Below are 12,834 nucleotides of genomic sequence, written 5' to 3'. Positions count from 1 at the left end.
TATGAGCAAACCATGCAAGGTGAGAGCAGTGACACCGGCTCATATAACATTATTCAATTAAACTCCAATTGCCACATGAGTAACAGTTAGTGGCCCATGGAAACGGCAGTGGTGCAAGACTAAAAACATTGCTAGGAAATGCATGTGTGTTTGTGTGACTGTGATAAAACCTCCATGTCACAATAAAACAGGTCAAAGCTCATTGAAAAGCCCCTTCCTCATCCTTCATTAAAGGCAATGTCGAGAGCGTCCAGAGTAAACAGTGTTGTTGCTCAGGATACACTCCGCCTCAAGGCATTAGTGGGATGATGGTAATTGAGTTGGGAAATGGCATAGACTGACCTCAGTGCTCAGTGTGGTCGCTATGACACTGCAGAAAAGTGGATCAACATCTTTTTAAACACAGTCTAAATAAGAATAAGAGCACAGAAAGAACAGTAAGTTATTCAAACACCTTAATTATTAAACCAGAATAAGCTCTAAAATGCTTTTACTTTCTCCTTCACATTGCCACAATTCTACGCAAAAAGGATCTCATCATGAAGCTTAACAAATGTGGTGGTTCCCCTCAGTAAAAAAAACTCAGTGCAGTAAATAAAAAGGGAAGTGAGAAGAGGATGTACATGAGATGAAAATGTCATTGGTCTCTGAGCTGTTTTCACTTCCATGTCTCCTCTCAGCACTATTACTTACCGTACCGAGGTTGTGTCAAAAAACGAATGAGATGAACAGAAGCAGACCATTATGATTGATTTTTGATCAAGACTGTTTTTCTTTGTTGGTTGCTTTACAATTTTCGTGATTTTTTTAACCACTATGATATCAGAGTTTTAGACTTGAAGACAGAGCACACCTTCATTTGGCTATTTATTGGGACTGTGCACTGGAAAAGTGCTCTAATATGATGGACTGCAACATGTCAGCTAATTAAAGCTCAACAAATGAACACTGAGAGGCAGCGCTTCTGCTGAAACATCCATCTATCCACAGAACAGGTTAGTGCACTCTTTTGTCTGCCTATGTACTGTAAAGTAGCAGTGGATTTAGTTTTATTTTAAGTCCTTTATATTTAATTTCTCTACCATGGTCTATTCAGACTGAGATCTCACTCTGGCCATATTAGCAGAAAAGCATAAAACAAAAATTTAGCATCATAATGGTTAAAACTATTCAATTCAATTCAAAGAACTTTATTTATCCCTTAGGAACTTCATTTGTGCAGAACATTGGCGCGTGTACAGTTTACATACCAGCAGCACACCACAACATACCACATACACATCAACACATATCACATACACACCAGCAGCAGGTAAATAAAGCTTGCTAAGAACAATACTAAAAGAAGTAGGTAATAACATTAAAAGAGTGTGTTTAAAAATGAGATAGATAAAGTGATTTGAGGACAAGTTAAAAGGAAGCAACTATGTCAAACTTGCAATAATTCATTTATTTGCTACATTTTGGTGCAAGACCTTTATCAGGCGAAGTTTTGCCTGATCAAGCAAGTTGCAAGTCAGGCACTGTGCAGGAATTTTGTTTGCATATCTGTATTTCTTGGGGTCTTATGACAATAGACGGCAATTTATGGCAATTTACAAAAGACAGATGAAGACCAGAGGACACTCCAGGTCAAATAAGGACAAAACCAAAAACTCAAATTACATATACTGTATGTACAATCAGCTAACTGTATATTTTGTACACTAATAACTAATGCAGTCTAATACAACAGTCCTGTAATACATCCTGTTCAGTTTAATGTTCAGTTTTGTGTTGGGGAAATTCAGACTGACTTTTTTCTCCATTACTCTTTGTTTCTATTGTGGTGTCCACCAGATTATATCACTGAGCATAGGCTAAATAACAGAAACACCTCTGGTTAATGGCACACAGTTCAGCTCTACCACAAATCACAATCAAAATGACTATAAAGTTGAAACAACACCTCTCGAACAGTTTTAACAAAAACTTTAACCTTGATGAGGGAGGATTTATAAGACTGTTGTGTGACAACAGTTATTGCTAAGGAAAAAAACAGTTATTGCTAAGGAAAAAAAACATTTTTCTATGCAGCAATGATGCTGCTGATATTTAAGACAGAAAGTCCTACTGACATGTGATGTGCATTGTATTTGGAAATATTCCAGATATACAATCACTTTTTTCCCCTGGTCCATTGTTAAAAAATTCAACGAAAATCATTAGAAACCATGACATCAAATCTCAATGCTTGTAGAATCGCAGTACTTAATCTCAATACATTTTGCCACCCAAGTATTGTGATAGTATTGAATTGAGAGAAGTGTATCATCCCAGCCCTAATAATAACATGGATGTTATTTCCTTACTTTAATCCAGTGAAGCAATGAGGCCTGTGACTGTTGTGCTCTGGGCAGCAGCCATGTTGGTGGTACTCCAACTGAGTGCTTCATCCTCTGACAGCATCATGGACCGCTCATCCAAAAACCTGTCTTCTGTCCCAAGAGACCTGCCACAGACAGTTCAGCTTTTGGACCTTTCATTCAACTACATACAGCAGCTTCACAGAGGAGACTTCAGAAACACCACTCTCCTGAGGTTCCTCAACATGTCGTGGAATAGTTTGGAGGACATTGATCCTGACACGTTCCTCGACACACCACTCCTGGAGTATCTAGATCTGTCACACAACAGGCTGAAGAATCTGTCTGGTCAGTGGTACCTGCTGCACACAGGAAACCTTGTGGCACTTGATCTGTCCTGCAACAATTTTCCCAAAATGACGCTGGGGAGTGAGTTTAGCTCCCTGGTAAAACTAGAGAGATTAGCACTTGGAGCAAATAACATCAGTATGGGTGATTTGAAGAATATTGCTGGAGTGAAACTGCGTTTGCTGACCCTTTTCCTGGAGGATAAACTGGGTTATGAAGCAGGCAGCCTGAAGGATGTTCACACTCAAAGGCTTCAGTTAGTGTTAACTGAGAACAAAATAATAAACCATGATCTGTTTGCCGATGCTCTGTCACTCTTTGTTGAAGTGGAGTTGATGAATTTGACAGGAGGCTACAGTGACCTAAGTGAGCAGATAGCCAAGAGAGCAAAAATCAACACATCTCATCTTTATCTCACCAACATATCAATCGAATGGCAATACTTAACTCTCTTTGTAAATACTGTCCTGCGTACATCTGTTGCCCATCTGAGCGCCTCTGATGTGGCCATTTACAAGTTGCCTTATAAAGAGACTCCAGTGGTCACAACATCTAAAATGAGGTCCTTTACAGCCAGAAGGGCAGTGGTGAAGTCTTTCTTCTTTTCTCAAGAGGTTGTATACAACTTTTTTATCAACATGCCAGTGGAGAGTTTAGCGATCGTTGAGACTTCAATTGTACACATGACATGTCCAAAGTCAAAGAGTTCCATCCTCCAGCTAGACTTCTCCTTTTGTGCTTTATCTGACTCCATCTTCTCCACAGCGGAGGGTCAAACAATTCTTGAATGTGAGAATTTGGATAAGGTTAAGGAACTGACTCTGGTTGGCAACAATCTTAAGAGCCTTAAGGTGATCAGCAAACGTGTGCAACACATGAAATCCCTGCAACATCTGGACCTCACCCTCAACTCTCTGGTTTATGATGGTCTGGAAGAATGTGTCTGGCCACCAAACATCACCAATATGATTTTATCTTCGAATGGCTTAACAGGCTCAGTTTTTAAATGTCTACCAAAAGGAACTGAAACACTGGACCTCAGTAACAACCAGATTTCTGTGGTACCATCAACCATCTTGTATCTGGAAAAACTGCTGTCTCTGAATGTAAATGCAAACAGGCTGCTGGACCTGCCAGTGTGTAGTGGTTTCCCCAGACTTAGTGAGCTTCTGCTCGGGTCAAATTCCCTCCATGCCCCGTCTGTGAACAAGCTGGAGAGCTGCCCCAATCTGAAAATCCTGGATGTCAGTAACAACCCTTTCACCTGCACCTGCTCTCTGAGGAGTTTCATAAATCTTGGCATCAAGTCTGAAAAGAAGAAAAGCCACGCAGGAATTGAATTGTTGAGCTGGCCATCAGGCTATTACTGCTCATACCCAGAGGCCAATAGAAACTCCACCTTGAAGAAGATCTGGATCACATCGGTCTCCTGTAATGCTGGTCTTCTAGCTGCCACCATCTTGTGCCCAGCAGTAGCAGTGATCATAGCAGTTGTGACCTTGTGCCATCGATTTGATGTTCCCTGGTATATGAGCATGATCTGGCAGTGGACCAGAGCCAAACATCGTGCCAGAAGGCGACAAGTTCCAACGGAAGATCTGGTGGGTGTTGAGTTTCACGCTTTTGTGTCTTACAGCCAGCATGACACAGACTGGGTGCACAACACCCTCCTTCCCAACCTTGAGGGCTCTGCAGGAGGCCTCCGAATCTGCCATCACGAGAGAAACTTTGTGCCAGGAAATACCATTATCGAGAACATCATTGCCTGTGTGGAGAAAAGTCGACGCTCCGTGTTTGTGCTCTCTGCTCACTTCGTCAAGAGCGAGTGGTGCCATTATGAGCTGTACTTCGCCAGCCACCAACGCCTTGTTCACGGTTCAGATAGCGTTGTGCTGGTGTTGCTCGAGCCTCTGCCTCAATACCTGATCCCTTCCAAGTACTACCAGCTGAAGTCCATGATGGGCCGGCACACATACTTGGAGTGGCCACAGGACAGGGCCAAGCACAGACTGTTCTGGGCTAATCTCAGAGCTGCCCTACAGGCAGACCTGCCAAATGCACCAGTCACAGAACTGGAGGAGTGAAAGTGGGAAGAGGAAGTGCAAATGCCACAGCAAGGACAGTTTGCAAGAGTTGGACAACACAGTTGGAGGAAAAAAAACATCTGGAGAGACTGAGTGAGAATAAGTGTGTGCATTTTTTAGTATTCTTTCTTGAGCTAGAGCGTGCAATTTTTTAAAATCTTGTGCTGTGAGCTGAAGATGAACAGATTGTTCTTGTAGTAAAATCATATAACAGCATGCCAGAGCTTCTTTCAATCACATTTAATGAAAACATTTATATAAACTAACAATTTGATCAAGTTTGTAACAAAAACAATAAACTTTGCCCAAGAATATCAAAAATGCACTTAATTCTTTTGTCAATACTAACCCCCATAACATGTCAAATATGATTAAACTACTTGTGGTTAAGAAAATGTTGTGGTTAACACCTGTAAAGCAGAAAACTCACAAACCATGAAAACTGCATGAGTACTGTGTATTCAGAAAACTGGCATTCTCTCTAAATCTCCACTTTCCACTTTTAAGGCAAGGAGATGTATTATTTTCAGTGATGAATGATAATGACAAGAGAGCTGGAAATGTCTCCTGTGTTGAGAAACAGCTGTTGGGGTCATTAATTCAGTCCAGCTGCATTTAATCTACGACTGAAAAACTATGAAAAGGTTCAAAAGTCGCAGGCCAGATGTCAAGGAAGAGACTGGATGATGATGATTTTTTCGTTGATGCAGAAGCGGTGAAGAACACTGAGCAGGTTCTCTCCACAGCGCGACACCTGTCTCTCCATGGCCAGACGGAAATCTTCCTTCACTCCTTTGGTGATTCCGCGAGTCACTGTGTGGTGTCTAAAAAAATACAGAGGGTAAAAAAAAAAACCATAAACACAAACATACATATAGTCAGGGATGTGTTATTGCAAGATGACCAAATGGAAACTGAGATTTACATAGAAAAGACAAAATCATAAAAACAGCATGTCACTTTTTCCTAAATCAGCCAGTCAAGATTACACAACAGAAGTTCCGTCATAAATAAAAACCACATAAAACATGTCCACAAATGAAATGAAAGTGCACAACAGGACAAACATCATCCCCAAATATCAATAACGACAGCAACAGCAACAACAGTGATGACCACAGAAAGACGAGCGATGGCTCAAAGAAACAAACGCCAACGGGAAATCAAAGAACGACTAACTCTTGATGTAAAATGACAGGCCCAAATCAAAATTGGGGGGATGGCAAGCCTTGAAGTTTGAGAATGAAGGGTGACCAGTGTGGGGGAGGGATGAGACTGTGGGAGGTGGGGCCTGGGGTACCTGTCCATCGTCTGCACCCCTTGTAGCAGGAGGGTATTTAACTCCACCCCCAGGGCGGGACTAGGATTCCTGAGGGATAGCAACATTCAACAACTCTCAGTCAGTGAGGGTGCATTCAAGTGTCTTTACTTCTACAGCAATGAATGAAGGAGTTTGATAAAAGCTTTATTTTGACCATAACCCCCTTCTTTTCCTACTGTCCGCTCCGTTAACAGCATTTAGTACAGTTTTCCCCACAGGCCATGTCTACTTAGATCATCAAACAAGAGCACTGTTCTCTTTGAAAACAGCAACAGAACGGGAGTGCGCTGAGTCACGATGCCAACTGAAATGTTTCTGAACGCAAGGTGCTTACTTAATCAGCATTCCCTGATTGGGCAGAAGCTCCAGCTGAATCCTCCCTCCTTCTGGAGTACGCAGGTACGCAAACTCCTCCAGCATGTCAATGTCTGACAAAAATCATGAGCTTATGGAAACTAACATCCCAGACAAGAAAGACAGGTGAAGTAACCACAAAGCACTCTATGCGTTTGCCAATCCATTCTCGTCTCTAGGCTTGAGTTGTGCGAGTTGTTACAAAAAAAGGATACTGGTGACATAGTTGAAGAAATTCTCATACTGGAAACTGCCTTGCTGGCAGATCTTATCCACTGCCTTTAAAAACAGCATCTCTCCCTGTGGCCAGTCATGCTGCAGGAGCACCACCACATGGCCAAGGGACAGGTCGTCACGATTGTCTGTGAAGGCACGGAGCTGTTCGAACACATTGAGAAAGAGTAAGTGGGTTATACAAAGTTTAATATCTGAAAAAGTCGCATAAATTGTGCTTGTCTCATCACAGTTCAGCGAATAAAAATCAAAAACATTTGCAGAGACATAAGTAGTTAAAGTACCTTGAAGCAGGCAAGCATTAGCTGGAGACAGAAAGGTAACACAGCTTTGCTGGTGCAGGGAAGCAATCTCAGGTCATTACCTAGGTATGACAAAAATTAATGACTCCATAATGTTGTGATAAACACAGTTCTCTGTCACAAATGGTGATAAATGGTGTCATTCACATCACTTCTGTATCAACGGTAGTTTCAGCTGAGTCACTTCTTTCCCATCAATAAGTAAACTGCAGCAAAGGGGAACTTAAGGTTGTTACTGGTAACAACAATCTGTCAACATAAGGACTCATGATTGTCCTGAATATGAAACAAGTTTGTACTTGATACAAAAAGGATATTAGTTGTCAATTTTACATAGCAAGTTAAAAGCTGTTCATAGGTCTAGATCAGTTACTGAACATTGTTTTACAAAAGCAGGAAGTGGTCACCTTTCCTTGTTTTAGTCTTGGCTCTACCCTGATCCTCTGGGGTCTTTGTTGGTTCTTGGATCGGGGGCACCAGCCCACTGACAACATCAAGTAGCTTCTCGCAGGCCATCTGATTACCAGATACAGTACAATACATACATCACATGTATTAACAGGACAACACAGGACAGGGCTATTACACAAACGTTTGTAAAGAGTTTCATTAAAATCAACTGTCTGCGTTTATTTTGTCATAGTCCCATGGAAAGTGGATGAGGTCCATGTGTTATGGATATCCTTTTGCTAAATCAAAATCTTTTCTGAATATTATCAGTGACCATTTACACATTTTTCAGGAAAGTTTACTGATAATTCAAGTATGTATGTTAAATATAATAAATCTATGTATGTTCAAAATCTGGCATTAATGTTAAATAAATGCAGAGGCTTTGGAGGTGAAGGTCAGCATTATATTGTACTTGTCTAAAGCCAAACCTCTGAAATTTTAAGCTGTTTGTGTGCCTCTAGAATGGACCTTAACTATAACGCCACCTGCAGGCCAGTTTGTGTTATTGGTCCACCAATCAATACACAGCAGACAAGCTTAGAGCTACAGACATCTAGGTGGGATCAAAGAACAGAGTATAAATCACAAATGTCAATTTGATGCAAGAAGGAGATAAATTACTACCCAACACTATAAACCTGGAAAAGGGGATGAGATGAGAAGAAACATGTAACCTGTGTTTATATATGAATGTTGTGTGTGTGCCTACCCTGTATTCTCCAAGTGCATAGTGACAGGAGGCCTGTTGTATGAGGGCCCTGTGGTGCTCCAGACTGGCCTGACCAGAGGGGCTCTGCTGTCCAGGCTGAGGCTGCTGCACTGCAGCCATCTGGTTGAGGCTGGAGAGGGCCTTACGGTATTGTCCCTGGAAACACACACACACATACATAATCAGTATATAGTCACAGACAACTCATGAGGCATGGAAAGATATTTCAGCATTTGTAAATATCTCCATGTTAAGAAAACTACCGTATACATTGCATTAAAATTACTAAATTTCCCTCAGTTTCATACACTTACAGTCATCAGCATAGAAAGAATACAGACCACACATGAAAGGGTTTCTTCTCACAAACAAAATGAAAACATCCTCATTGTTTCTTGCCTGGTAAATGATCATGTCGGTGAGGAATATTCTGAACCACAGCCAGCTGTCCGTCTTCCAAGAGGCACAAATCTTCTTGAACTCTGTTAAAATGCAATGTTAAAAGATAAATGATGCCTGTGTGACAGTGTCTTTTTTTCCAATTGTTACCAACTAGGAGTGTGGTCACATTTGGCCACCTAAAGAGAGAGCTCTGCAGCCAGCGTCTTTTCTCACAGCACTCCACCTTTTTTGTGCAGCCACTCCAAGCACCTCTAGTTGGAAATTTCTGAACATTTTAGACAACCAATCATGTCTTAGATTGGAAGGCTTGTCACCCTGGTAACCAAGAAAATGGAGGAGAAGCTTGTTCTGGTCGTGTCTATCCAGAGCTTTAATTATTACATGTCAGAGAGCAACTATCACAGAGTAAGAAAAATACATGTGTGGTGCACTGAGCAGACCAGACAGACATTAAAATTCAGAGGAGATGAATCGTATTGTTGTCTCTGATGGATTGTGCAATACACCCACATTGATCTACAGCTGTCAGATTGAGCAGTGACAGTAGGGACATTAAGCTCCTTTGTACCAAGTATGGGGGCATACATCCTCCAGTTGGTGAAAACAATGCCAAACAAATAGATATGAATATTTAACAAAAAGCAAAGGGGTGATTTCTCTCTCACTGCACAAACACTTCCTCTCAGTGCCACGCCAGTGCTTTTCTGCCAAAAAAAGACGTAAAGCGGACACACGCCTCCTTATCTCACCTTAAAGAGAATTTAAGAAAGTTGTATAGTTGTACATTTTTAAAAGCCTTAAGAATACATCTGCAGCTGGTGACAAACCTATGATGTTGCGTTGAAATCTTTTGACACTGTCTGAGCTAAATAAAAACACATATGAACAGAAGAGAAATTTACCAGTTTCCAGGCCGTCATGGGAATGAAGAAGGTCCCAGCTTTCCCTCGCTGTGCGGAAGCTTTCCAGAGTCTCTGACCAGCTGGGCATCTCAGTCTTATTCATCAAAATGTGACGGGCGCGACCTTTTCCCAACCCTTCCTCATCATCTGAGCTCTGCAATGACACAAACGTATACAGAGTGACGAAAAAAGCACATATATTAGTCACATACTAAAACCTATTTAAGAACATATACACAGCAATCTGGCACAGCAAAAGTGATCTGTCTGTCTTTCTTGGCTCTAACAAAACATCAGGTAAATGATTTCAGATATGTCCTCACCATTGTCTTCTCTCTCCCGTCTGCCAGTTTGCGTTTCTTATGTGCGTGCTTCAATGCTCCTCTTTCCACCTCCACATCATTATACACGGAGCTCAGATCCTCCACAAGGATCCACGGCCCTGAGCTCAAAGCATTCACACCTGCCAAACATGAACACATCATTTGGTGATTTCGCCTTTCATTGAAAAGACAATAGAGATGCATATCAGACAGGGAATTCAAGGTAGACGCTGACCCTGGAAGAGTGTGGGCTGTACAGCTGAGACATAGAGGAAGGCGCTGCGAAAGAGGACGAGCGAAGCACAGATGACCACTTGACTGCAGCAGTGGGACCTTGTGTCTCCTTCCAGACCAGGCAGGTAGCGACACAGCTCCTTCACTCTCTGCAGCATGTCCACATAACTCCTGGAGTGTAAAGCACGCACACACACACACACACACACACACACACACACACACACACACACAACAATTATACTCACCTTCAAGTACACTTGCTATGTTACACATATTTAGGTAACGATGTCTTTCCCCATGCCACTCACTTTTACAGACTTCTTAACACATGCTGGAATTGTTATTTGCACACAGTTTGTGAAACTGGTAATTTTTTTTTTTTTTTTAATATTATTTTTCAAAACACTTAATATTGACATTCATAATGAAATATTCGTGTAATACTAGCAAATTTGCACCCTTAAATATTCCTACTCTATTATATAATCAATCTCTTTGTATGTATTGTGCGCCTCTGCACCCTATATGCACTTCTTTGCAAATACATTTCATTGTTCATTGATTTATTCTGACTTCTGTGCGGCGTCCTAAATACAAAGCAATACTCAAAAACAGTCCTGCTGACTGACAGACAGACAGATAGACTACCTCTGTCCCTTGTCTCCCTGCCACTCGCAGCGTGCTCCAACCCCAGCCAGGATATCCACCAGCCTCTCCCAAGGTTCTGCTACCACTGATGACTTCTCCGACAGGCCGTCAATCACATATCGCTGGGAGCTACGGGACACACTAGGTGACTTCAGAGACCCACCTTCTTGAGAGCCTGAAACAAGAGGAACAGAAAAATGTGGAGATAGAGCCTAGTGTGGGTAGGACAAGAAATCTTGAGGTGTAAAATGATCACAAAGAGAAAAAGAAATAACATCATCAGCACTGTGCAGGTTTACCCTGTATTTGTACATCAGCTGAGGGTCCACGAGTTACATAACCGATGTAGAATTCAGCTGCTTTCAGCATGTACTTCTGCATCAGGCTGGCTGGCAAGCGCATGTCCATGTTGTTTATGACCAACGGAAGGACATCACACACTGTAATAATAACAAAGAATTGGTTTGAAAGTCATTTGATATAACAAGTGGTTTTTGCAACCAAATGAAAGGTTTTAATCAAATTGTTTCACTCACCAAAGAGTTTTCTGAAGCAGTTGACAGGAGTCTCCACATTCTCTGATGCCTCCGCCTCTAACAACGTTTCTCCTAGATTGACCTAAACATACAGCAAATGTCACCACCACTTAGAGCTATTTACTCTAGGTGCAAATGTCAACACATGTGAGTGTTATGTTATTAATATGTACCCCATGTTGGACCACGGACTCTGGAAAACGCTTAAGGAGGAGGAGCAGCATCTCAGCCTTCTCTAAAGTGTTGAAACACTGCTCAGTGGCTTTCAGAAGCATCTCACACTGCACACGACCAGGCAGTGTCTCAAAAAGCCCTGAGGGAGACAATCACACACAGACAGAAAATTAGGGACCAACACACACTCTCATGGCAGCACACACCTCATTATCAGTCTCCTGTTAGTAAGGATGCTTTGTATACTGATACCACAGTTAAATTACCTCGTAGAAACTGTGCATGTTTGTCCTGAGAGTCACTGCGCAGGGCAGCTGTGATGACACTGATCTCCCGCCAAACTATGGGCTGATCTGGAAAGTTTATAAACCTGGACAAAGGATGGATGATGACATTGGCAACTGCTAGCTCTGATTCAACAGAGCTACTGACATTAACACCAGCAGCCGCAGCGACACAGTACACAGTAACTCACATGTCATACAGCAGTCTCCCTGCCGAAGCTGTCCTCTCTGCATTGCGTTCAATGATGTACATTTCATACTGTGAAAACATGTCACACGTTCAATAATTGATTCACAACTGGGGATGCACACATTTCAAACACGTGATAATACTTGAAGGATTTTGGGAAATTCATATAAGTAGTAGTAGTAGTTAAACTGTAACGTTAAACAGCTGTGTATCTCAATGTTACCTGTATGTTGAAATCTGCAGGGTAAAGGGTTCTTGCAGTTATGAGCCAGGCTTTGGCTGCACAGGGATCATCAGAGACCAATTCCCGGGCTCTTTTCACCAAAAACTCGCAATCTTTTTGCACTGACATTTTAAATTATTCTAGCTTTCAGTGCCGGGGGACACAGTCGCAATTCAGGCTGTAGATTAATGCGTACGGCTCTCTTACATGCACACGTCTTTTTGGACAAATTTCAAATGTAAGCTGCAAAGAGAGCTGCTCTGTGCGAAATTTAAGAAAACAGCTAGCAGCACAGCTAGTTAACATTAGCTAGCTGTGTGGCTTTCAGTTGACATCTTTGTTACAACTGTACAATATTCAACTATCCTATGAACATATTAAATCATTACATTATCTTATAAGCATATAACAGCCACCTATATCAAGAGAAAGAAAAGCGAGTAACCCTAACCCTCTTTTTGGAATTACCAGTCAAAGCTAAATCATTATTTACCGACATATCCTCTAACGCTACGATAACGACGTCACGTTGTCGTAAAAATGACGCTGCGTCCTGCTTTACGGCCAACACACCTAGCTGCCTGCCTAGCTAGTCGCACCAAAAACAAAGCGAAAAATAGCTTATTTTGATTTTCAACTAATGTTGTGCGTCGTCACAGTAACATTGGCGATACTTTACCAACACGAACCGCCCACTACTCACATTGTGCAACACAATTAACTAAGTGTACAAACATCCTCATGATGTCAGATCTGCAGTAGTGC

The 12,834-nt window shown here is 41.8% G+C and overlaps 2 protein-coding genes across 2 annotated transcripts; one reads left to right on the top strand and one right to left on the bottom strand.

The window, feature by feature from the left end:
- The first annotated feature begins 753 nt into the window (after positions 1–753).
- On the top strand, positions 754–5,098 carry tlr1 (toll-like receptor 1). The gene is made up of 2 exons (XM_070837457.1): positions 754–995; positions 2,362–5,098. Exon 2 carries the CDS (start codon positions 2,369–2,371, stop codon positions 4,775–4,777), a length of 2,409 nt encoding a protein of 802 aa, XP_070693558.1. The 5' UTR covers positions 754–995; positions 2,362–2,368; the 3' UTR covers positions 4,778–5,098.
- ints10 (integrator complex subunit 10) lies at positions 5,066–12,618 on the bottom strand. The gene is made up of 17 exons (XM_070837458.1): positions 12,070–12,618; positions 11,848–11,915; positions 11,639–11,742; positions 11,372–11,511; positions 11,199–11,280; positions 10,962–11,102; positions 10,663–10,837; positions 10,013–10,182; positions 9,778–9,917; positions 9,455–9,608; positions 8,550–8,632; positions 8,151–8,306; positions 7,396–7,504; positions 6,971–7,050; positions 6,668–6,830; positions 6,433–6,526; positions 5,066–5,601 (listed from the first exon to the last, which is right to left on the bottom strand). Exons 1-17 carry the CDS (start codon positions 12,196–12,198, stop codon positions 5,445–5,447), a joined length of 2,145 nt encoding a protein of 714 aa, XP_070693559.1. The 5' UTR covers positions 12,199–12,618; the 3' UTR covers positions 5,066–5,444.
- Between the last annotated feature and the right edge of the window lie 216 nt (positions 12,619–12,834).

Source organism: Pempheris klunzingeri, chromosome 9 (assembly GCF_042242105.1).
Source record: "Pempheris klunzingeri isolate RE-2024b chromosome 9, fPemKlu1.hap1, whole genome shotgun sequence".
NCBI classification, from domain to species: Eukaryota; Metazoa; Chordata; class Actinopteri; order Acropomatiformes; family Pempheridae; genus Pempheris; species Pempheris klunzingeri.
Note: the sequence above shows the minus strand (reverse complement) of the source record. Positions and strands in the feature narration are given on the sequence as shown.

Excerpts from the sequence above, each read along its gene's own strand:
- tlr1 (XM_070837457.1), top strand. The coding sequence starts at position 2,369 with ATGAGGCCTGTGACTGTTGTGCTCTGGGCAGCAGCCATGTTGGTGGTA.
- ints10 (XM_070837458.1), bottom strand. The coding sequence starts at position 12,198 with ATGTCAGTGCAAAAAGATTGCGAGTTTTTGGTGAAAAGAGCCCGGGAA. Across the intron at positions 10,183-10,662 it reads CAGGGAGACAAGGGACAGAG|GAGTTATGTGGACATGCTGC; the intron begins GTAGTCTATCTG and ends TTTACACTCCAG. Across the intron at positions 9,918-10,012 it reads ACAGCCCACACTCTTCCAGG|GTGTGAATGCTTTGAGCTCA; the intron begins GTCAGCGTCTAC and ends CATGTTTGGCAG.